The 24,417-nt window shown below is 52.2% G+C and overlaps 1 protein-coding gene across 1 annotated transcript in view; it reads right to left on the minus strand.

Annotated features, from left to right (window-relative positions):
- Plxna2 (plexin A2) overlaps positions 1 to 24,417 on the minus strand; it is a 186,296-nt gene that overhangs the window by 92,683 nt on the left and 69,196 nt on the right. Inside the window, exon 4 of the mRNA XM_004862039.4 lies at positions 6,520 to 6,654. Within this exon, the coding sequence (XP_004862096.1) occupies positions 6,520 to 6,654 (135 nt within the window). The remainder of the gene's footprint in view (positions 1 to 6,519; positions 6,655 to 24,417) is intronic.

Raw genomic sequence — 24,417 nt, forward strand, 5'->3', positions numbered from 1 at the left:
AAAACCACCAATATGTCCGTATGTGTTCAGGGAAATCAAAGTGATTCCTCTGAGTCTGGAGTGCACTGCCGAGCCTGCATGGGGCAGGAAAAGGACAGCTACTTGGGGTGCACCCTGGTCGTCAGATTTCTCACTGGATCATCTCTGAAGTCCCACAGCTCTGATGCTCAGGGGTTTCTTAGCCCTGGCAGACAGGAAGGCGTGTGCTTTCTTTTTTCTCAGCCTTGATTCTTACAGTATGGTCACAGATCACAAAAGTGATGGGCAACACGATGATAAAGTGACAAGCAGAAGACAACACCCTCTCTGACTTCCGAAGTGCAGGCTTTAAAAGGCAATAGTGTGTCTACCTTGTCTGTGGAGATGCGTACTCTTGGAGCCCTGAGCCGCCATGTCTGCCATGAGCAGCCATATTCAAGCATCCTCTCTTGAGGCCACCCCTGCTCTGAGGAAATCTAAGACATAAGGAGAGGCCTTGTATAAGACATGCTGGGCAACAGTCCTAACTGATCCCTTCTTCCAGTTCCCAGGTGCCAGATATGCAAAAGCTTCCCGATCATTCCAGGCCCTCGTTCCCAGCCATTCATGTCACGGCAACAGAGGCTGCAGACGTTGTGGAGCAGAGACAAGCCAGCTTCAGAACCTGTCTGCGATCCTGGCTCAGGCCACCTGTGAGCATGACAAAATACTGTGGTGTGCTCTTAATTTTGAAATGGTTTGCTATCTAGCAACAGACAAATAGAACAGTGTGCCCACCACTGGCCCACAGGAGGGCATTCGGAAGGGGGCTCAGGGCCGCCACCTGGAGAAGGTAACCCTGTTTCTGGGATTTCATTTCATTTCATTTATTTATTTATCTTTTTGGTACCGGGGATCGAACTCGGGTCCTTGTGCTTGCGCAGCAGGCGGCAAAACCACTGAGCTAAACCCCCGGTCCTTGGCATTTCATTTTAGATGCCACAAATGAAAGGCCCCCCTGGTGAGTCCCTCACTGGCCAGGCATCCACACATCAGCTGGACAGGCCCAGAGAGTTCGGGTGATGCAGGCTCTGCTCCCTCCTTGTCCCCACAGATGGCTGCTTTCCAGCCTCCCAGCTGGGCCTGGGGCTGCCTCTCTGTGTGCACTCAGGGGAGCAGGACTGTTTAGTCTGCTGGGCACATTCCTGGATTTTAAAATAAATATCAGATTATGAGTGACTCAGCCCAGTGCTGTCCTTTGGTCAGGCCAGAGTCCCCTTAGGCCCTTGGGAGGGAGAGGCAGGAATGGAAGGTTGGAGGCCATTGCGGGAAAATGGGAATGCTGCCCCTGCTGAAATTTATGGCGGGTATGCTTCTAGCCCTTTCTGAGTTCCTGGGAGGTTTTAATACTACTACTACTAAACACTAGCACTTACTGAAAGCACTGACCATGTGTCAGACACATGCAGTAATTTATGTAGACTCTCAGTCTTTACAACAGCTACATTCTCAGGCTCATTACACAAGATGAAGCAACTGAGGCTCAGAGCAGTTAAGGAACTTTCTCAAAGTCACATACTTTGTGATTGGCTATGCAGCGGAGGTGAGTCTCACTTGCACAGGCAGCTCTTAGCCAGTGGGCTGCTACTCTGCTTCTCCAGGCCTCGAAATAGACAGCAGAATCCCACATCCCCACCCACTTCCATCATGCCCACCCCTCGCCAGCCTCGCTGCTGTTCCCAGGGCTCTTTCCAGCCTGCGTGGAGCACTCTCCACTCTGACTCCCTTTTTCCATTTCACCCTTCGCTGGATCATTTTATGCCTCTATTCCCTCTGCTAATTCAAACTAATTAAAGTACAAAATAGAATAATTGCTTCCATCCCTATACTCTTTGCCCATCCACCCTGCGTACAGAGTGGTATTCCTTTTCTGGGAGTGGCCAGCCTGATGAGTTGGGTGGAGACCCTGGCTTTCCTGTTTCTCTTCATCTTGTTGCTGAGTTTTCACTCGGCTTGCCGCCTGACTCTCCCTGGACCCTACCGTCTGACTTCCATTAGACGCGGAGGATATGGGAGCAACTTGGATTCATGCTCATAACATCTGTTGACTCTGCTGATGGATGAAGGTGAGCTTTCTGGGGATGAGCCAGGCATCCTTTCAGGAACACCTGGGCAATCAACAGCAGGACTGGCAAATCTGCTCTCAAATTCCCCTTGGGACTGGTTGGCCATAGATCCATTAACAGTACATTAACATTGACTTGTTAGGCAGTGGCGCTAACAACCCAATGGTTTTACTAGTCCTATTTCTTAATTACATTTAGTTGAGAGAGAGAGAGAGAGAGAGAGAGAGAGAGAGAGAGAGAGAGACAGAAGAGAGAAGTGCCTCCTGGATTGTTCTAGCTTTGTAGGAACATGAAAACCTTCTAGGCAGAGTGGGAGATGAGGAACAGTTGCTAATCCCTTCATGTAGTGCCAAGGATATAACAGGTACCATGTTTTAGGGAAGGGGTGGGGGAACAGAGAGATAAGTGTCGGGGATGGGGTAAAATTAGATTGCCAAAGATTTGTTATCGAGTGAAGTTATGGGAAGTCCATTCTCATGATGCCTTACAAGGTTGTAGGATTTTTAGGGAGCTCTAGTTTTAAACTGTGGCCTCTATGGCTTGGACATGGTGTGAATGCGGCCCCCATGGGCTCACGAGTTGGAAGGTGGTGTGGAACCTTTAAAAGCAGGGGTCCAGTGGGACGAGATCGGATCATAGAGGGTATGGTCCTTAGAAGGAAATGAGGTAGTGGGCCATTCGGTTTGGACTTTCAGCCTCCAAAATCATAGCTCAAGAAACCTCTTCACTTTATTATGAGTCACCCAGCCTCAGATATTGTGTTATAATAATGGGAAATGGACTAAGACACCGCCCCAACGCAGGAGTATACGTATGCATAACCACACAGGCAACCCTGCAATCTCCAGCGCATTCATTAGTCAGCAATGCAGGTCACCGGAACGCACATGGCCTCCTCAATCTCTCCTTTACAAGTTCTGGTCCAACCTCAACCTATCTATGGTGCTTTGGGTGTTGTCTTCTGCAGGGAGAGAAGAGTCTGAACCCCTCAATCTTAGATGAGACTCTAACATCTAAATTTTGGTGGGAAAACAACAATTTTATGCACTGATTTAAACTTAGAAACAGTGTGGCATCTCTATCTTTAAAGGTAAGGAACTGAAGTCCGTGAGCAGGTAAGGGTCCTCCTGGCCCAGGGAGTGAGAGGTGGCCAGGAGGATCCAGGGCCCCAAGCTCAGCTGAGCCACTCACCTCTCTCCAGCACCCTCATCTCCTACTACCTAGGAAGTGGGACCATGCAGTTCAAGAGCAGGAGGGCTTTGTAGGATATTAGTGACAAGCATTTATATGGTATGTGAGGCAGACTGGAAAGAAATTCCCCATCTCCTGTCCCAGAAGAGTCCAACTGACCTTGTGTGAGACACACTAAGGTTAAGTGACGTCCAAGCCCTCTCAGCCATAGAAGAGCGAACCAGACCTTTGGCTTTCAAGGACAATCCTGTGACCTGACAGATGCTTCTGAGGAATAAAGGGAGACACTGCAGCCGTGCGAGTTCTACTGCTGGTTATCACAAAAATGGGACCAGAACCGGGCCACCTGACTTTATTTTTACCTATGGATCTCCTGTTACCCAGTAGCCTGCCTTGCATAAGAGGCCTGAGTTCTCTGTGAGCGCGCTGCTCGATGGCCTCACACAGACGGGCCTCAGCCCCTGGTAAATCACCTGGCCTTCTATTTTTATATAAATATATCTGTCTAGATGACCAGCTTCAGAGGCCCATCACACATCCACCCTGGGCTCGGCCTCCTGATGACAGCCCACCTGGTACAGGAAGAAGCTCCCCTCCTATCTCTCTTGACCAGTGGCAGCCTGTGGCATCAAACCCAGGGTCTCCCCACATCTGCCATCTTGCCTGGCTACCATTTCTGTGCTCTCTTTGGTACAGGTTGTACCACGACAGAGGTCACCGGAAGCAGAAGATGAGGCTGAAGAGGAGCGTATTTATAAATAAGCTACACGGACCCTTGGTGTGGCCAAGGCTGACGCTCCCAGAGGCAACATCAGACAAGGACTTGGGAGGCCACTGAATACCCTGACGTCTCCTCCAGCCACAGGCCAGCTCCTCCTCTTGTGGCCACATTTTGAATGCATTTTTAAAAAGCCAGAATTTATGCCTTGGAACCTTTTCGGCTCCCCCAAGGTCTCTGTGACGACCTCTGTCTGCTGCGTCTGCCTTTTCACTTCACTGGGCTTGTGGAACTCTAGCGAGTGGTCTTACTCTGAGCTACTTCCCTGGTCCTTAGCCACACCTGGAGTCTCTCGTGGGTCTATTCAATCCTTCTGACCAACCTTTTATCTGCTTATAAAAGGATATCATGTGTCGGTTCGTCCTATCTGACTATTCCTGCAGAAGTGTCTGGGATGGTGTTCACCAAATGTGAACACAAGGTTACATTTTCGTCAGTGTTAATCTGATGCTACATTTTGATTAGTGGGATTTGGTGACTTGTGACTGTTTTCTGATTTTTACCTCAAAAATAACCTTCTGTCTGACAAACAAAGAATATGGAGAAAAAGCAGAGCACTTGTAGAACTCAATTTGACATTATAGATGGTGGGGTACATGTCTGCCATGGTTTTAGATCTAAAATGTACCCCTAAAAGTTTCATGTGTTCAGAGGTGGGACTTTTGGAAGGCAATAAAAATCATGGGGTTGCTATACCCATCAGTGGATTAATCAATCCATCATGGATTAATCAATCCACTGGAAAGTTCACAGATGAATGTGCTATTAGAAGGTGGGGCCAGGTTGGAAGAGGTATGTGACCTGGAAGGGTGTATTCCCAGCTCCTCACTTTTCTCCCTGTTTCCTGACCACCATGGGATGAACAGTTTTCTCTGCTAGGCTCTTCTACCATGCTGTTCTGCCTTAGAGCAAGCTGACCATGGACTGAACCCTCAGAAACCTTGAGCCAAAGTAAACCTCTCTTTCTTCAAACTGCTTGTGTTGCACATTTTGTCCCAGCACGGGAAAATGACTAATACAATGTCTCTTACCCTCTTTAGATTATAATCAACATAAGAGTAGAGGACCAAATCCCATTCATTTTGATGTTTGCCCAATACTTTTCCCCCCAATAAATGTGTGCCCAATAATGGTCTCTTTTTGGCCTATTTTCTGGGACTTTTATTGGGACCATATGCCAGTGTTTATTTTCAAGACCATCTTATCCACTCTAAGGTAGGCAAAGATTCCTCCAGCTCCACAAAATTCCCATCTGGACTTGATTATGCCTCAACTGCAGGGGCCACACAAAAGAAGGTGAAAAAGACAGGTGGGTTCAAGAGGATCTGGATGTAATTTGCATGCAATTAGCATATGATTTGTGTCATGTATTCTCAAGAAGTAATTTTCAAGTTAGAACTGCATCACTGCCTCCCTTAATGCTGTCATTTGCCCATCCGCCTCTTCCTGACTCCTTCTGTTCATAGCTCATCCCCGGATTTAGACTCCTTACATTTGAAGAGAAAGGAGTGAAGAGAATTCTGGGAAAGGTGAAGCTGATCAAGGACATGGAAATCCTTGCAAATAATCAGACTGACATCCGAGATGAGAGGCACCTTGTGAAAGCCACTGGTCCCTCCAGCCCCAGCCACGTCTTCAGCTGCTGAGGAAGGCTCATGGTCCTATTTCTCCTTCTTTGGCCTTTATCTGACTCATTCTGCTCAGGAAAACAATAAGAACAAGATGGCTGCTGAGCAGCTGTTAACCCACTGACCTAGTGAGTGGAATGGACTAGCTTTTGCTAAGGCTGCTGGGTTTGCTGGATGCCCAGTGATCTGGAGAAACCCCCGTCTTCTCTCCCTGCAACACAGCTCCCTGTGCACCGGCCTTCTCTGCTCTGCTCGCACACAGCCAGGGAAATGGACTCTGGGGGCATCTAAGAGGAGGAGGACTTGCTTGGATGCCGCCCAGCAGAGGGGAGAAGTGGGTTTTACAGGGCTCTCCAGCTCTGTAGGCATTGTTTCAGCCTCCCAGAGCTGACCAGCTTATAACTCGAACCAATCTAAGACTCAGGCCACAATTTTATCTCCTTCTGGGGCCCTATCTGGGGTCTGTCTCTCCCAGGAGCCAGCCCAGCCTGGAGGCCTGGATTATTTACACCTCTTTGGCACCCTTGAGCAGCAGACTCTGTGGGCCTGAGAGCAGTAAATCTACCTCCTAATCATACCAAGCTGCTTCGTGCGGTATGGCCCATTCCAGCAGGCTGTTCATCACTTGCTGAGATGGCTGTGGACAAGGGAGAAGCCTCTGGGAAGTGGCTGGCCCCCGGCAGCTTCCCTTTGGCTCCCTGTTGAAGCCTGCAGGGACTCTGCCTCTCTCAGGGCGCCTGTGTAGCAAGCCCAGAGGTCTCTCTTCGAGATGGAAAAGCTTCTGAACAAAGTTACAGATTACCAGAGCTGGAAAGGAGGGATGGATGTGAGCTCTTACCTGCCTCTCAGACATGACGTATAGGTAGCGCTGATCAATGGAGAAGGCCATGTCCCGGAGGATGGGGCTCCCATCTTTGAGCACAGAGACCATCTCGTACTGGACCCCACCATGGGGGGGACCATCAGCTCGAATCTACGAGAGAAAAAGAGTGTCCTCAGTATCTCCATCAGCTTTCCCAATGGGCTCCCTGCTTCCACCTAGAGGAAGTAGCTTACTGATCATGACTGCTGCTCCTTCCAATTGCTGCTCTGTAGAAAGAAGAGCCACTTACTGCAAACATCCAGTTTTCAGCAAGAGGAATTCTTCCCTGGAAGTCTGAGTGTGCTGGGCTTGGGATCGCTGAGGGTGGTTTATCTGTATGTGCTCATATGCCCTTAGGAATGATTCTGACCATCCCTCTGTGATGATTCTCTCCTTTATTTATTTTTTGGTACTGGGGATCAAACTCAGGACCTTGCACTTGCCAGGTAGGCGCGGTGCCACTGAGCCACATCCCAGCCCACACTGTGATGATTCTTGTGTGCCTCTGTTTGTATTTACAGTGCCATGGGATGCATGTGTGTGCAAGCCAATGTGTGTTTATGCACACCTATTTGACCTTTCAGTGGGAGAGTCAGCAACTCCTCATGTATCCTTGCTTCAGGCAGATGCGGGGAATAGTGCACACGTGCAAACCATAAACACTGGTCACTGAGAGATTCAGAACTCTTGGCCCTCAAGAAGTCTTTCTTCCTCTAGACTTAGGCTCTAATCACCTTCGAGTCCACCCAGTGGGACGTGGTGGTCCAGGAATCCCAGCTGAACCTCCCCAAGCCCATTGCAGGACAGTAAGAAAGACTTGTACTTCTCAGCCTTCATTGTGCAGTTGAATCATATGGAAAGTTTTTAAAAATACGAATGCCAGGGCCAGATGCATTCATCAGAATCTCTGTGGGTGGGGTCTATGCACCCTCATTGAGTTTTAAAAGCTCCCTAGGTGAATTAAATGAGCAGCCAGGATTGAGAACAGCAATATAATCCAGCGTTCTCAAACCAGTATGCCCTTGGGGTCAAGAGCCTGGCTGCGTACAAGGCTGGGACCTCCGTCAGAATTTCAGCAGGGCGGGGAGAGCCTGCACATGTGAATTTCTAACAAACTCCCGGGAGTGCCAGTGCAGCTCATGCAGGGGGCTGAGAAGTACTAGTCTAGGCTGGCTTCTGCATGTACAGTGCCGCAGCTCCAAGGAGAGAGGTTCTGAGGTCACGGAAACAGCTGGGGGCAGGGTGCCTTGGCTGGAAGGTTCTCTGTCTCCAGCTTCCTCTCCCAGCCAAGCAGCTGACCTCTGACCAATGCTCCCTGCCCTAGTTGGTTTGCTTGGTCCTCTGTCCACCTACACACTCTCTAACTCAACCCCACCTCCTCCGGGAAGCCTTCCAACCTTTCCAATGGCCAATTAATTGCTCCTATGCAGATGCCTTTTTCCCCCAACCGTTTGGTCTCAGGATTACAACTGATTTGCTCATGTATGTGTACTAGAAACAGGTATCGGCACCTACTGGAGTTGTTCTCTGATCCCTTCAGCTGACCTAAGTTCTGTCAACATTTTGAAGGTGAAGATGTGTTCTCCATTTCTCCTATAACCCTCGCTGGATGTTCGGGGGCCTGGGAAGCCAGTGTGTGATGGATAAAAAGGAACGTTTGAGACATGCTTGTGGAAAGGACGTGTACCAGGCACCAGTGACAGAGTATCCTGGACTCCAGTGCTAAGTAAAGTCAGGGCAAAAAAATGTGAAGAGCAAGCCTGCTCCTTCCTTTCGCCCTCTGCATGCACTCTTGGACTAACCCTCTCTTCCCTCTGCCCATTTCTCCTCAGCACCACGACTTATTCAACCCCAGGCCAAGCTGGGTGCTCAACATCATGGCAGAGGCGGAAGGTGGGACGAACGGAAGCATTTTCAGTTCTCACTGGCTCAGTCAAGAGTCACTGGCAGTATTTATTTCAGGGTTGGGGGAATGGGGCCGGCAGGGGCTTCCATCCCGATTTCTCCACCCTCCTGAGAACTGGCGGACTCGAGGGGCGGAGACAGGGTATGGTCAGCACTGTGGGGTTGGGTTGGACCAGGGAGGGTGGGAAGCAGATGGCGGAGCTGGCAGCTCTGGATCTGGAGTTTCCAGTGGCAGAAACAGCAGACCCCTCCTGAGGCTCCTGTGCCCAACCCCAGGGATATGAGCAGTAGGCCAGGCCTAGGCCCTACCATGCCTGGGCCACTCTCCTCTTTCCCTGCTTAGCTAGGGGATCTGGGCTGGAGGCTGAGGAGGAAATGTCAGTGGAACCAAACACAGCCTTCTCTCAGCCACTCCTGCCCCTCATACCTACTCGCTTTCCCCTCAACTCCACCTTTGCTCTGTTTTTCTACCTCAGGAGTGGGCTTTCCACACTCCAGGCCTTTGCCTGGAGAAATGCAGTCGGTCTGAGGCACTAGAGCTCTTGGGTAACTACAGGAGGGAGCGGGTGGTGGGTGCTGTGGTGGCCATGGCTTCTGGCTGGCTCAGCCCCGGTTTTCTCTTCCACGGCCTTGGGAGCTCTGGTCTGCTCTTGCCCAAGTCTGAAGATGCCTGCCCATGAAGGGGACATCTCAGTACCTCCCCACCCTCCCATGACAGCTGCTCCTTTCTAGGGAGTCTGAGGTCTCCCAGAGGTGCTGGCTTAGGAGTTGCAGAGTCAGCTGTCTCGAAGGCCTGGCCAGGACCTCCTGGCTCAGGCGGCCAGTGGGCCTTTCCATAAGCCTGGGGCTTGACCTGGATCTGCAGCAAGATCTGGGCATGAAGTCAGAGGAGGAAGGAAAGCTATAGACCCAGCCTTCTCTCTGTGGTGCCCGGGACCAGGCAGTGGTCAGGTTAGACGTGGAACTGAACCAAAGGCAACTTACAGCATACGGTGCTGCATTCAGTTAGGGCTAGTCCCAACTAGGAGCTTTTTACTGAATCAGAGACCTAGTCAGAAGTGTTTAAAAATTCTTTGTCTGCAACTTCAATCTTTTAATAAACCAGTAGAAGCCAGAATCAGATGTATAACTCTCAAAGGCAGAGCTAAGACTAACCCAGAACAGAAGATGTTGTTGGTGCCGAACCTGAACTAAGCTATCCCATCACAGGGGGATCGAAGACTTATCATGGTCCAAGCCAGGGCTTTGGAACTCATAATCTGAGCTCTTCCATTCTACCGGGCCCAGGGTGGGGTGGGGGCTTGATCTGGCTCCAGCCTGTTTGGTCCAGATGCCTGGCCAATGCACGGCTCCCATGGACCAAGGAAGCTGTGAGCTTCAAAGTTGTCCTCTATTCCTCCCAGACTCAGAATGCCTAATGGTGAGGTGAGGGACCATCAGGGAGTCCCAAAATAAAAGCAGGAGTTGGAAAGTCCACCTATGGGGCGCCCACTTTTCTGTGGCATTCCACAGAATGACAGCTCTCCTACCGTGTCAGCGTGCATGCCCAGCGCCTGGTTTCAACAACCACAAGTGCAACAATAACATGAAATAAACCACAGATCCAGTGCAAAAGCATGGCACTAGCAGACCAAGTAGCACAAGTCTCGATGTCACCCCAGGCAGTGCAGGAATTTGGGGACAACAGAAGAAGGAAGTGACAAGGACAGATGGGATAAGTCACTGTGACGGTTGAGTGATGGTGTCAACTTGAGAAGTTGGTTAAGTGAAGCTTGGCTAAATCAGCTCAGCAATTCCACACTCTGGGGCATGGAGGACTCCACCTAGGGCGGCTCATGGGCTTGATGGTACAAAGGGGAAATGAGGAAGGAGGCTCTGCCTCTGTTCCTTCCGAGGAGCTCCAGTCTTCGCCTTGGACGTCATCTCCTGGCTTCCAGCGCAGACTCTCCAGCTTCCGGAGCGAATCCTTCAGCTTCCGGTGCAGACTCTTCAGCCTTCCATCCCAGACCCATTGGCCTCCTGGTACGGACTCACATGGGGCACTGCAGTGAGCTCCAGGCCTTCGACTGAATCCTAGTCTCCAGTGTGCAGACAGACCCTCTGCACCCTTCCTCATTGACTCTGTGGGCGCCATTGTGAGCCAGTCTTGTGAATTCATATACATTTGTGCATCTTGTCTGTTCCTCGAGTCCATATGACTGATACAGTCACCAGCGTGGTTTTCTAGCTGGTGACCTCTCCTAGGAGGGCCTGACCCTGGGGGACATGTAGAAGCCGGAGCCATTTAGCTCGGACAGGCTCAGATGGTAGATAGCTTTGTAGTTTGGAGTGGCCCTGCCTGAAGGCAGTTAGACTTGGTACATTTCCAAAGGGCCCTGTTTACCTAATTAATTTGTTAACAGCAGCCATATATAGCATTTACAGCATTCTCAGCACTATTGAGATCGGCTTACAAAGTGTAACCCATTTAACCCTTATAAGTACCCTGGCATAAAGCTATTACTGTTCCCATTTTATAGATAAATCTGAGGCCAAGAGAGTTAGGTGATTTTCCAAGATCGCACAACTGAAGTGAGGCAGAACTGAGATTTGTGTTCAGGGCCCACATTCTCTGCCACTGTGTGCTATTCCACAAGGGCAAGCATCGCTGTCCTTGGAAGCCCGAGTTCCCTCCTTATCTACTCTTCTTTCAAACCTCTACAAAGGAGACAACCACCTGGTTTCAGGGGCAGAAATAAACTCAACCTGATGTGGAGGCCAAACTTGGAGGCTAAAACTCAGTTGGACAGGGCTGGCTTTGGGAGGCCTGTGAGGTGAAGCCCAGGAGGATTACTGTCCAGATTTCCAGGTGGGAGTGGCCCCTTAGAAATGAGAGTGAAATAGTAGTCCTCTTAGTATCTTTCATTTAAATCATAGCTATGTCGGTACAAAATTAATGACAGCCTCATTACCTGAATATCCAATTCAAATCAGTGGATCCAATGAACTCGCTTACCTGTGAGTCCTGCACATATTTTTCCCTTTGCATCAATTTCAGCTCTAAATTATGGGGCCCTTACCTGAGATTCAGCATTTTAATATGGCTTTATAAATTGCAGTAATAACAGTGGGCGTAATTGTAATTTTTTGCAAGTACTGCTGAAAAGCAGGACAGCTGGGGTCTTCTTCTAATGGCCCTTGGTGGAAACAAGATTGGCTTGACAGGACCCACAGTGCGGAGGGAGGCACTGGACCCCAACCCTGAACTTTCTTATGAGCTGGAGGTGTAACCCCAGGCAAGTTGTTCACCTGTTTATATCATGGTTCTGTAGCTACCAAGTAGGGTGGTAACTCCTGTTCCTCCCAGTGGAAAAAGGATATTGTGAAAATGAAACGAGTTATCAGCCATGAATTCAGGACTGTCCAATATTTACGTATTCCATGAGCAAGGTCTGCATCAGGAGCCGAGAGCGATAAACAACACGGGACCCCGCCAAGGCGCAGGGGATGGGGAAATGGACCACCCAACTGGCCTTCACAGACACTCAGGCCGGCCTGTGAGAAGAGGTGGGCATGGGGCAGCGCGGGGAGTGCTCAGTGCGTCGGAACAGGCGCCACGGGAGGCTTCCTGGAGGAGGGGAGGCCCTAAGTGGAGAGACAAGGGCGGAAACAGAGTTCTTGGGAAATTCAGGGTGTAATGCAGAGAGAAAGGCAGCATTGCCCTGCCAGAGCCCAGATTTCTTAGAAACTTGGTCTCTTGGACCAGTTCACTTGGGGAGGACATGACTTTGACCCAGATTGCCGAGGAGGGCTCAGCGCCGGTCTTGGCGGTCCTGGCGCCTCCTGGCCTGATTCTCTCCGGAAGAGCACTCCCGTACCGCCCGTTCTCTCTGCCGCAGTGCAGGGATGTGCGTGCGGGTGCGCTGTGCGTGGGATGTTTGGTTCTGTGTGATGCGTGCTGTGTGGACGTCTGCGCGTTCAGATCTTTAAGGAGGGCAGAGGTGGAGGGCCCTGTGCTGCTCAGACGGACTGCGAGTGCATTAATGAGCGCGTGGATCCGCACCTGTGTGCGCTTCGAGAGACAATTCATGCCAACGTTTATTTTTGTACAGCTTCATGACCCAGATTATTTATAGACTGAAGGCTTTGGTAAATTCAGACTGAGATTCTTCCTCCTGCTCCTGCGTGTGCATGTGCGTGTGCCCGCGCGCACACACCACACACACACACACACACACACACACACATACACACACTTGCCATGCCCCACCCCCTGAGCTGTGAGGAGGAAACTTAACTGAGCTCACAGTCAGAGCTCAGCAGGCCGGGGATCCCTGGAGGAAGGCGGGGAGTTCACCCTAAACGCTGGAGGGAGACTCCAGAGCCTGGAAATGCAGCCTGTGGATTGCTCTGAGCCAGGAGAGGAGGGGCCAAAGGTCCCCCTGTCTGCGTCCATGGAGAGGCAGAAGGTCACAAAGATGTGATAAGCTTTCAGAACACACACACACACACACGCATGCGCACACACACACACACACACACACACGTAGATGCTTCCAAAACTAGTCCTCAGTGAGCTGTCAGTCCATCACTGGGACTTTGACACTGGAGACTGATATTTCCTGGTACAATTATTTCTATTTCTGTGCATGTTACGAATTTGCCTTCTATGCAGCTGGGGGTGGGAGCAGTGCCAGCCTGGGCCTGGAGATGCCTGGGTTTTAGGGGCCAGGTGGTAGCTTTCTCCTGGGATATGAGACGTTCCCAGAGTCCCTGGGCCTCCAGGACAATCTGAGCATTAACAGCCTGGCCAGCGAGGACAGCGGATCCGAGCACCAGCTCTGAGTAAGGTCAAGGGGCAGGTCAGGTGGAGAGAATGGCTGGCGGGAGCTCCACGGGTCAGCTCTGTCTTTTTCCCCTCCCTCCCTTCTCTCCTTCCCTCCTTTCAAATTCCATGGCACTGAGGATTGCACCTAAGGACTTCACACTGAGTTACATCCCCAGCCCTTTAAAAACATAGTTTTTAAAAACAATTTTGAGCTAGGTGAGGTGGCGCATGCCTGTAATCCCAGCACTCGGGAGGCTGAAGCAGGAGGATCACGGAGTTTGAGGCTGGCCTGGGCTTTGTGGCAAGACCCTGTCTCAAGAAAAAAACTGAAAAAAAACTGAGACAGGATCTTCCTAAGTTGCGAAGTTGCCCAGGCCAGCCTGGGACTTACCATCCTCCTACCTCAGCCTCCCAGGGTGCCGGGACAGTTTTCTTTTTCTAAACTGTGGCTTCTCTGCTCTTCATTATCCAGAAGAGGACAGCGAAGCACATGTCTGTGACACTCCCAGGACAGGGAGGAGCGGCCAGCGCTGTGCCCCTTCCTGTGGTTAATGACGGACTGCACCCCACACAGGTGCAGGTCTCTACCCAAGGGCTTTTCCCTCCACCACTCAGGGGGGGCTGATAGCAAGATCCAGAAGAAAGCAGAATCCAGGGCTCTTGATTCCATCTCTGCGGGGAGGGCTTCGCACCTCAAGGCCCAGGCAGGGATGGGGACATGGACAGGTAAACCCTGCTGGGGAATTCAGGAACCTGCCCCACCTTTAACCCACTGCTCTGGCTCTAGGCTTTGGCAGGCCAGAGGCCGCAGGAAAAGCGGCAGCCAGGGGCAGAAGAAGCACTTGATTCTTCGGGAAAGCAATAAGATAAACACAGCAAGGGACAGCCTGGGTGGTGAGCAGCCTGATGAAATCAAATCACACAGAGGCCTTGCAATAATTCACAGAGAATGCACAGAATTTGGGGCAAGGAGAGTGCATCGAAGTGGTAGGAAGAATTAATGAAGAATAATGAGGAATTTCTGCCACACTGAAATCTCTGTTTACCCAGCGCTCCCGCAATGTGGGCCCTTCCAAATCTCCATTTAAGGCGCTGCTCACAGCTTTTGTGCCTGGTGGTTTCAGGATAGAATCGAAACACAGGGACTGACATGAGCCCCCTTCATGAGGCTCTTGGAGAGGGGAAGGCATGCTCTGCAAGAGGATGGCTAGAAGTCAAGGGAGTGGGAATGCTGACCAGCAGCTCCACTCTTGGGAAATGCTCCATCCCAGCTCCAGGCGGGAGGAAGGAAAAGAAATCAGTGAGGCCTAGGACTGGAGGTACATGGTCCTGAGTAGCTTTCTCTCTTTATCGTTTCAACGTATTTATGGAGCACCTATTCTCTGTCAGCCAGTGCCAGAGGGGTGGGGGCGTTCACAGCAATGATTTCCAGAGCTCTACCAGGCAGGCCTCCCTGTTCTGAGCATAAGACTGTCAGGCATTTGGGGCCGGATCACACACACAGCTGGTAGGTGGCAGTGCAGAACTCAAGGCCGGGAGGGCCCGCTCCCCAAGGCTGCTGCACTCTTTCATTCTGCCCCTCTCTGGGGCTTGGCTTTCTCTCAGCCAAGGAGGAGGGCAAAGCCTGTTTCCAGACTGACGACTACATCTAAGCAGTGCTAGGGGACTCTGGCTAAATTCTGGGCAACAGAATAGATCACATAGCTGTCTCTCCATTGTGACAAAAAGGGCCACCTGCAGTTGGGAAAAAGAGAAAAGGAGAGGCGCTTAAGAGGGTTATTTAATGAACTTGTTCTTTTCCATGGCCTCTGATTGCTGTGCCTCGTCTAATCTGGAACTGTAATCTCCTGCTCTCCTTAACACTGAAGACTACTCTCAGCTATAGGGCCAGGAAGGGAGGCGGAGCGCTCTGAGCACCACTGTGTGGCCCTGGCCCCAGCCCTGTGTCTGGATATGGGAGACTCCCTGGGATTTTTAAGAGGAGAAAGCATTCTTTAAAACGCACACAGGAGATACACAGCAGAGCGCAGAAGACACATGGTAGCTGAGAGAGGCGGAGATGCATCCATGCTGCTGTCTCTCCCTTCTCATCGCTGTGGGCTGGGGCTGGGTTTTATTGCCTCTTATCTGTGCTACTGCAATAACCTGAGAAATCTCCCTGCCTCCAGCACATTCCTGCTCTAATCTATTCCAACAAACACTGCCAGATTAATCTTCTTAAAACACTTATTTGATCCTGCCTTTTCTGTATGCAAAATCCTTAAATTTCAGGTGTTTGTAATTTTCTTTCCCTTCCTTACCTCAGCCTCCGAAGTTTTTAAAATGGTGAACATACACACAACTTTTGGAATATTGGGGAAACATAGTAAATTGTTGTAAGCATTCATGCACATAATCAACACCTTTAATTGCCTCACTGAAAATTTAGAAAAGTTCACATCCTGAGTTTGTCACTCAAGGGTTTAACTAACATGGCCTTCACACAGTTTTCTAATTTTATCCTCGGCTTGCTGGTCTTCATGTGTTTCCTTGACAATTTATTCTACCTCCTAGATCCTAACCATCCTTCAACACCCAACCTAAGTGTGATCTCCTCTATAAAGCTGGCACTAATGCTACCTGTGCCAGTCAGCTTCCCTAGTGCTGGGACAATCTACCTGATGCCCACAAGTTAAAGGAAGGGAGGTGTATTTTGGTTCACAGTTTCAGAAGTACAGTCCATGGTTGGCTGGTTCTGGGCAGAAGCAGCATGGTGGAAGGGGAAAAGCTGCTCAGCTCATGGCTTCTGGGAAACAGCCTGAGAGGAAGGGGCTAGGGACCAGATATAGTCTCCAGAGTCACACTGCCATGACCCATTCCCCCTGACTAGATTCAACTGGACTCAGCCGAATGGTCCATTCAGCCATGAACTCTTCAATGGGTCAACCCATTCACAATCCAATCATCTCTCCAGGAGTCTGTTAATCTGGTCAAGCTAACAATCAAGATGAACTGGCACACCATCTTTGAATGGGAATCCCATAGCATCTGGCATGTCTCTTGAAGAAGCTATATGTGAATATACATAGTTACCGTTCCTAAATTCAAGAATTTAGAGAAGAGACTGTTTGGAATAGTGTATGGCTTGTATCTTGATGCCCCCCCCCCGCCCCCAACCCTCATGTGCTCATAGGTGGATCTTTTTGGAGGTGGCATATCTAGGATGTGTGAGTATGGATTAAGGATGCGTGATAGCTAAATCAGTCCATTGATTGGTTTGGCATAGTTCTGGGTGTGGATAATGACAAGCTCCACCCTGGGTGTGGGTGGCACCAACCAATAGGCTTGTAGCCTGAATGGAATAAAAGGGAAAGGGAGGCTTGCTGCCCTGCCTGCCCTGCCATGGACTGTTTTTTCTTGGTGATGCCTCTCTGCCATACCACCCTACCTTGGAGCCAGCTATGGAATGAAACCTCTATAAACTATGAACCAAAATAAACCTTTCCTCCTTTAACTCTGGGGATCAGGTACTTTGTCTCAAAAACAAGAAAGTAACCAAGATGAATAGGTGCTGTGCTTTGCTATGCAGGTACAGCCACACACAGGGTAGGCCATCAGACACACAATGGACTATCCATAACATACATACCGATGGAATGGATGAGTCCTTGTTGCTGAGACCAGGCAGAAGGGGACTGTGACTCACAGCTCAAACTATTTAACCCTCATTATTGTTGACATCATGCTAGAGAGGCACTGCCATTACCTTCAGGGTATAGGTGAACTCCTAGAGGCTTAAAGGGGTGCAGTGATTTCCCCAAGGCCGCATAGCTGGCAGGCAGAAGAGCCAGGATCTGAACTGTGTTGGATCTTCATTTTCCTACACCTGTTTTCCCACCCAGGAAGGGATCTGCCCAAATGCTGTCACCTTTACACCTTTCCCATCACCCCTCCCAGGAGAGGGGCTTTTATAATGAACTGCTTCGTGACAACAGGCCCCTAATTAACTCACTGCTATTCTTCCGGGCCGGATCATTCGAATTTAGGTGGGGGAATGGAGTGGTGAGCAGGGGCTGTCACTCTCCGCGTGACCCGCAGTGGACAGACACAGCCTGGCCTCCTGCAGCACGGCTCTGAGAGCCCCTGGCCACCTTGTTCTCTCTGCTGGACACTTGCTTCTCCCTGATGCCCAGCCGTCCTGTGCTGATGCCCCACAGCTGCCAGGCACGGTGCCAGTAGCAGGCAGATCGCTGGTGGCTGGGTCCCCTGCAGCAGGTGCCAGCATCTCACTGCACAAGGTAAGAGCAGGAAGCAGGCCTGGCCTTGGCCTTAGCGGGAAGAAACTCTGCGTTCCCTTTTCTCTGAACATCAGCAGAACACCGGATTGCTGAGCAGCCTCGGTTCTTTCCTGTGGGTCTCCGTGGGTCTCTCCCCGTCTTCTGACCCAAGCGGCGCCCTCACCTGGAGCTGTGCCCTCCTAACCACAGTGTCACCACCCCCCGAGCAGCTGCAAAGGATGCCAGTGCACAAGAGGGACCGAGACTGCCGAGAGCTACTCTGGGGACAACAGAGAACAAAATAAACCTAAGAAATGCCCCAAACCAGCGCACGCTCAGGGAGGACGCAGAGATACTGCACAGGGGTCGCCCGGGCAGCCTCTTCACAGGCCTTTTCATTTCATTTCTCGAGGGTCCAAGCCCCACGCATCAGTCTACCCTTCCCTAGGTGCCACCGTCCAGGCACATCTGGGGTGGAGGCCACAGGGCACTCAGCCAAGGGAGCTGAGTCTCATTTTCCTCGTCTCCAAAACTGGAAAGAATGATTCTGCCTGCGCAAGAGGCTGCAGCGGGAACCCTCGAGGTAAGGAATGGGCGAGTATGCAGGGAACAGGGAGGGAGCAGGAGGGAGAGGAAGCTTTGATTCATTTGCTTTCCATCCGTAGACTCAGGTGGACCAGGCCGAGGAGGACAGTTGGGCAGGGTGGGAATCTGCAGGGTGGTATGGGGGCAACTGGTCACCCCTGTGCTCTGCCTTTTCCAAGGGAGCAGGTGAGAGAGATGGGGAGGAGGAGGAAGAGCAGTAGGAGGGAGAAGAGAGGAGGAGGAGGGAGAAGAGGAGCAGGAGGAGCAGGAGAAGAAGCAGGTGCCCAAGCCTGGGCCTCCGCCTGGTGAGGCACCCAGCCTCCCTGTGAAAGCAGCCCTGCTAGCAAGGAGCCAGCAGTGAGGGCTTGGCTGGGTCTCCTCCGCAGCTCTGTTCTGGGGACAGAGCTTTGAGGCCACTGGTCCCAAGCATGGCGGCATTCAGACTGAGACCCCTTTCATTTCTCAAGAGTAAAGCTACAGGGCGGCTCCAGTCCTTCACCCACAGAGAGGAGGCAGCTCGGGGCAAACCTGCCCACTTCTAATCTGCTCCTTAAAAAGACCTGCAAGCAGCCACAGCTCGGCTTTTGTGCAAAGCACTGAAGCAACCCCTCCATGCCCCCTTTCTCTTAAAAGAGCGCTGCATCTCTCCAGGGACCAGAGTCATTAAGAGAGCAGCACGTCACCTCTCGAAGCAGCGTCTGACAATTTGGCAGTGCGCTGGAAAGCACCAGGGAAGCTGCAAAGAAGCAGGGGAGGTGGGTGGGACAGGTGTGTCCAGGGGTGGCCTGGTGTGGAGCAGGGGGGCAGGAGGGGCGTGCCACGGGCTCCCGTGCTTCCCCACTCTGCTGTCTGTCGCCTGCTGGCTACCTGGGGCTGCCCGACAACCAATGTGGACAAGGGAGCCCTGCGGGGAGGGAGAGCTGGTGCCCCGCGTTCCACCAGACACCGGAACTGCCAGGGACAAGAGGGGCTGGGGTGGCTCATGGGGCCGGGCTGGAAGGCTGGGCCTGAACAGTGATGCTCCAGGCAGCAAGGCCCAAGCCCTTCCTAAAGGAAGGGAAGCAGGTGGGAGAAAGGAGTGCCATGGACTGCCAGGCAAGTTGTGCTGCGAACAGGCCCAAGGCAAAGGGAGTGCTGGGACTCCCATGGGACACCTGGATGAGTCTCCAGCCTGGGTCTCAACAGTCCTGGCCACTGGCAGAGCGGACGCTTTGCAGGTGTTTCCCAGAGGAGGCACAGGTGTCCAGCCTCCCAGGGGGATCACAGAACTCAGCTCCTCCTGGCTTCCTCCGTGCCAGCCCCACAGCCTTACTGGGCACCCTAGGACGGGAGCGTGTTTACCGTTAACTGGGCACACGCTCTACGTCAGACCTGGCACCAGGCATCTTACACAAAGCCCACTTCAAAGAGGAAACACTGCAGGTCACAGAGTCAGGCACCTCCCAGGCCACACAGCCAGCCAGCCGTGTGGACGGATTGGAACCTGAGGCAGTTTGGTATTAATCCATTTGCTTCTCTAAGAGACACTCACCTTTGTCTTGGGTTTAATGTTAACATCTTATTGTCTGTCGTGCTAATGCTCATCTTCTGCTGTCTGAGCCCTTACCTAAGTGCCAACATAAATTATAAATTCCCAGAGGTAGAAGTTGAATCCATATAGTTCATTTTATTCAACTTTTAGCAGTGTGCCAAGCATGACAGGGTGTTTAAAAAATTGCATTCTATCCCTGAATCAACTTAGAGCTCCGAAAAGCCACAAACGTGGACCACAAAAGCTTACGCAGCCGGCCTCCCTTTACTAATGCCTCGCACACTCGGCTTTGACTGTCCGCTGCTCTGTGGGGTCTCTCCCCAAAGGCCACTTGTCACATGGGCGTCCTAGTTGTGGCACATTATCAGGACACTGCCACCTAAAAGAAGCCTCTGATATTGATGTTAAACTCTTGTCCTTGTTTCCGTATAATATCTCACATGATCACAAATCACTTCTAGAATGTAATGTCTGGGCCTTGTTGCTCCTGAAAAATAGAAACACTTCTAGATCCGAGATTTCTAGCTGCTTTCCTGTCCTTTAGGATGTAGCTGCTGGGACAGTCAGGCCGAATCTGAGGCTGGTATTGGAGCCCCACTTAACCTCCTTGGTAGCACGTTTACGCTGGACCCTTGACTTATGAACTCAATTCATTCCTGAGGCTGGCTGTAACTCAAGTTGATCAATTGGAGGCTCAGGCTCCTCTACACAGCCTTCAAAGTCTCTCTCCTGCACACAGGCAGATCTCAGTGACCTTGGAGAGACACTGGCCCAGGATTTCTCAATGAACCCCATGCAGGACAGGATGCTGTACTGCTCCTTCTAGAACTCTTCAAGGGTTAAATCTGTATCTGAGACCATCTGGAAGCACAAGCAGCCGGCATTTGGACTGTAACTTAAGACTTTGGTCATAAGTTAAAACAGATTCTGGTCATAATCCAAGCTGTTTGCATGTCAGGCCAGTCATAACTTGAGGGCCCACTGTACTTCCACTCCTTTTGTGGATTTGCTATTCTAGCTCCAAGCCAGTTATCTGTACATATGTTTGCCAAATCCTTTATCATAAGTCACTGTAATTCCTTCTTTGGAAAAAAGTAGGATACGAATGTGTGCGAATAATTATGCCCTCATCTTCTGTTTGTACCACATGACTCTGTACCTGGTTGTATGCTGCCTCATGTACTATCAGATCTTTGTACCAAGGGTTTGTATCTGTGTCTCTGTAGTAGGAGAGGGCCAGTGGGTGTCCCTGGGAAGGCTTAAGCACAGCTGAGGTACAGGAAGAGGTGGGAGATGTGGCTAACACTCAGAGTCAATGGCTGACTTGAACTCTGGCATACTAATAAAAACCCATAGATGCCCGATCTATTTGTGGCATGAAAGAATGAATGACTAAATTAATGAATGAGTGCTTTTTCTGAGTCAAGAGTCTTCTCGTAGGCCAGGAGGCAAGGGCTGTTTGGTATAAGGCCCACCTGGGCCGCAGAGGAGAGGCAAGATCACGAGGCGAGATCACTGTGGCAGCTGCGTGTGCCAGGCTGGACACCCAGTCCCAGCTGGGGCTAGAGCCTGGCTCGCCTGTGCCGTGGGTAAAGGCGCCAGGTCACTGCGCTGGGTGCCAGGGGGCACAGGGCGGAGGGGGGGAGAGCAGAGACAGAGGGAAATGGCCTCCAAACCTGTCTCTGGTGTCACTTTAATCTCCTTCCACTCCACTTGCTTCTCTCTCTCTGCCTCCCTTCCTCGTCTGTCTCCTGTCAGTCCAAGTCTCTGTCTCTGCATCTGGGTGTCTGTCCTCTCTCCCACCTTCTCCGGAGTCCCCCAGAGGGAAGCTCTTCCCAGCCTCCTTCCCCATCTACCCAGACCCCAGGGGGAGCTCGGAGCAGGGCACCCTCCCACGCCACCCTGCCCTGGGTCCACACCTGGACTTTCCGCCTCCCATTGGCCCTGACGACATCAGTTGGGCTAATTTTTCCCCGTAATTAAAAGGGAGCCCCCCATTCCATCTCTAATCTCAGATAATTAGCTCTCTAATTGCCAGTGCTGGGCAGGAAACCTCCTGTTTGGACAGGGATTTGGACAGGCAGATTAGGCAAACACCATGCAGGAAGCTGTGCTGGGGAAGCAGGTTGTTCTCAAGGTTTGTTGTTAGAAGAGGTTTGGGGTGGGTGAAAGGGCCTGGTTCCCTCCAGGTGGTCCGCCTGCCTCTGCCCCTGTGGGGTTTTCTGACAAACAGGCGGGCAGCCTGTCTTGGCTCTCAGCCGGCTGGGTATTCCCAGAGAGGGCGCTCCTTCCTGGTCACAGAGCAGTGTGCTTCCCTCCCTGCGAGAGGGACAGGAACAGCCCCTCCACGCCCACCCTGTGTGCTGGCTGGTGTTGGTCCAAGGTTAGCAAAATGGGACGGGTGACAATAAAACTCTGACTCCTCCTTCCAAGCCCGTGAGCAGCAGTGGTGCTAGGAAAACGGGAAGTCCCTGTCCCTGTCCCATAGGCTTCGGGGAGGACCCTCGGAGCTGGGTGCAATTCTCCCAGCAAGGCTGCCACGTGTCGGTGTCACAGGCAGGGCACCATCGTCTGCTCTGCCCTGTGTGCTCTGGTGATGACATTTTTGTTGTTTCTACCACCCAATTTTCCTTGCAGAGACGGAAGAGGACTCTGACAGCCAAGGGCTGTGGACTCTGCTGCTGTAGAGGTCTGAAGGCCCACTGCTACCTGGGCGGCCTCCGGGACTTCTTGCTGCTAAGGGGTGGGGCTGGTGGCTCAGGTGCCCTAAATGGCTGGGCGTGGCCAGCACCCATGCTGCTCCTCCTCCCTCCTGCGGTGCTGGGCTGTGACAAACAGGCTGGGGCAGAACTGAAGCTTGGGGCTGCTGCTGGGAGCCCCGAGAGGGGCACCTGTGGGACCCGGCCTGCCCGCTGCAGAGGGAGGCACCTGGCCCTGCTGCCCTGCTCCCAGAAGGACCTCAGGGACAGGGAGGGAGCCTGGCGGTGGATGGGTTCCAGATGGGCTGTCAGGTTTGCCCACACTCGACTGTGAGGCTCCTCTGGTCTCTGCGGCTCCGTCGGCTCTGATCCACTGCCCAGAGAGGCCCGCTGTGGAATGCCCGTGAAACCCAACCCGCTCCCGCCAGCGCCCCTCCACCCGCTAGCAGGGACATGGTGCTGCTTCCCTGCTCCTCTGTTTACTCCTTCATTAGCACAACCCTCACCGGCCCCCAAGTGGACAGGGTTGGAGCTGGGCCTCTGGCTCTGGCACTCTGACCCCTTCCCCTGGGAAGAAGTAGTAGAATGTTCTAGGTTCCACTTCTGGATATTTGAGAACAAGGTGTCTGCCCGGGGAGCCTGGGGTGTGGCAGAAACTCCTCGAGCTCCTCTGGCTGCCAGATCTGTCGAGCTGGCGGTGACCCAGGTGTGGAAGGAGAAAGTGGAGCACAAACCTGGGGGACCAGGCACGAGTATGTGACCGAGGCTGGCTGCTCTGCGGCTCCCAGCCCGTTCACCTTGCCCGACACGCTGGAGGAGAGACCGCGCTTAGACGGGTTTGGCTGGGGCTCCTGCATCTGGCCACAGACATCACGAGGGCTTCCTGTGCCCCAGGGAGGAGGCTTTCGCTGTGGAGGTACAGAAGCAAACGAACATGAGCCGTGGCCTAGAAGCCAGGGCTGCTTTCCGATGCCACATAATTAATAGATTAATTATTCTCAGCGAGGGCCCAGTGGGTCTTGTAATATAAAAGACTTCCACTCATCCCCCACTGTTTAAACACAATCACATTCATTCCCGCCGAGGAGCGAAAGGAAGGAATCATTGCAATGGCATGCGGTGCGGTCGGGCACATCAGGACTTTCTGTCTGGCCCGACATGCCTCAGTTTCCCCTCTGTGACTAGGCTTTGGCTCCACGGTGACTGGGCTTTGGAGTTCCAGAACCTGGCATCATGGCCGTCGCCCACTGCGCTGCTCCAGTCTCTTCAGGCCTGCTCCCTGGGCCCTTTGCTACGGACGGACGGGCAGGCTGGAGGTGGCGCTGCCGGGTCAGGGCTGATCAGCTGGGTTGAAATTTGCATTTTGCTTCAGAAAAGCGGTTTGGGTTCTCCGACTGAGAACAGCAGTGCTCCGGCTGGCCGCAGTGGAGGACGCCCCCAAGGCCCGGTGTTTGAATCAGTGGGAGTAGCCCGCCTGCCCTCTCCTCAGCCCCTTGACACCTCTCCCTCACACCAGCAGGCGGGGCTGCAGCACACCCCTCTCTGAACATGCCTGCAGAGGAAAAGGCTTGCTTTCGCTTCTTCAAAGAGGATTCGAAGCTCCCTCCAGCCTCTCTGGAGAATCAGCGAGGGAATAGTCTGTCTTAAAATGCCATTAAAACGTCTCAGATTAGAGCCACTCCTGGAATGTGCAGCCTCTCGAATGAGCGTCGGCTGACCTGGGGTCAGCCTCTGGCTCCCTGCGGAGCCAGCGAGGGTCAGAGGTGCCACCCCAGCCTCAGATTCCCACTTGCATCCTGTGCCACCCAGATGTCCTTGGGCGAGACATTCAGCCACTCTGCGCCCACTTTCACCCACCCCGTTAGTTAATACAATTTGAAATCACCCCTTTCTTCCTTCCCTGATTCCAACGCGCTGCCTGCCAAGAGAAGCGGCCTGTTGTGTCCGGAGGAGGAGGCCAGGTGCTAGGTCGCCCCTTCCCAGCAGTCCTCCGGCCCTCTCCCCAGTCAGGGGCTATTTTAGGTGGAGGCTCCAGCCAAAACCTGCACTTTATTAATTCGCACCAACTACTCTGTGTAACACTCTGCGCGA

This window comes from Heterocephalus glaber, unplaced genomic scaffold, assembly GCF_053883595.1.
Source record: "Heterocephalus glaber isolate CG9 unplaced genomic scaffold, H.glaber_assembly_v1.0 deba00001600, whole genome shotgun sequence".
NCBI classification, from domain to species: domain Eukaryota; kingdom Metazoa; phylum Chordata; class Mammalia; order Rodentia; family Bathyergidae; genus Heterocephalus; species Heterocephalus glaber.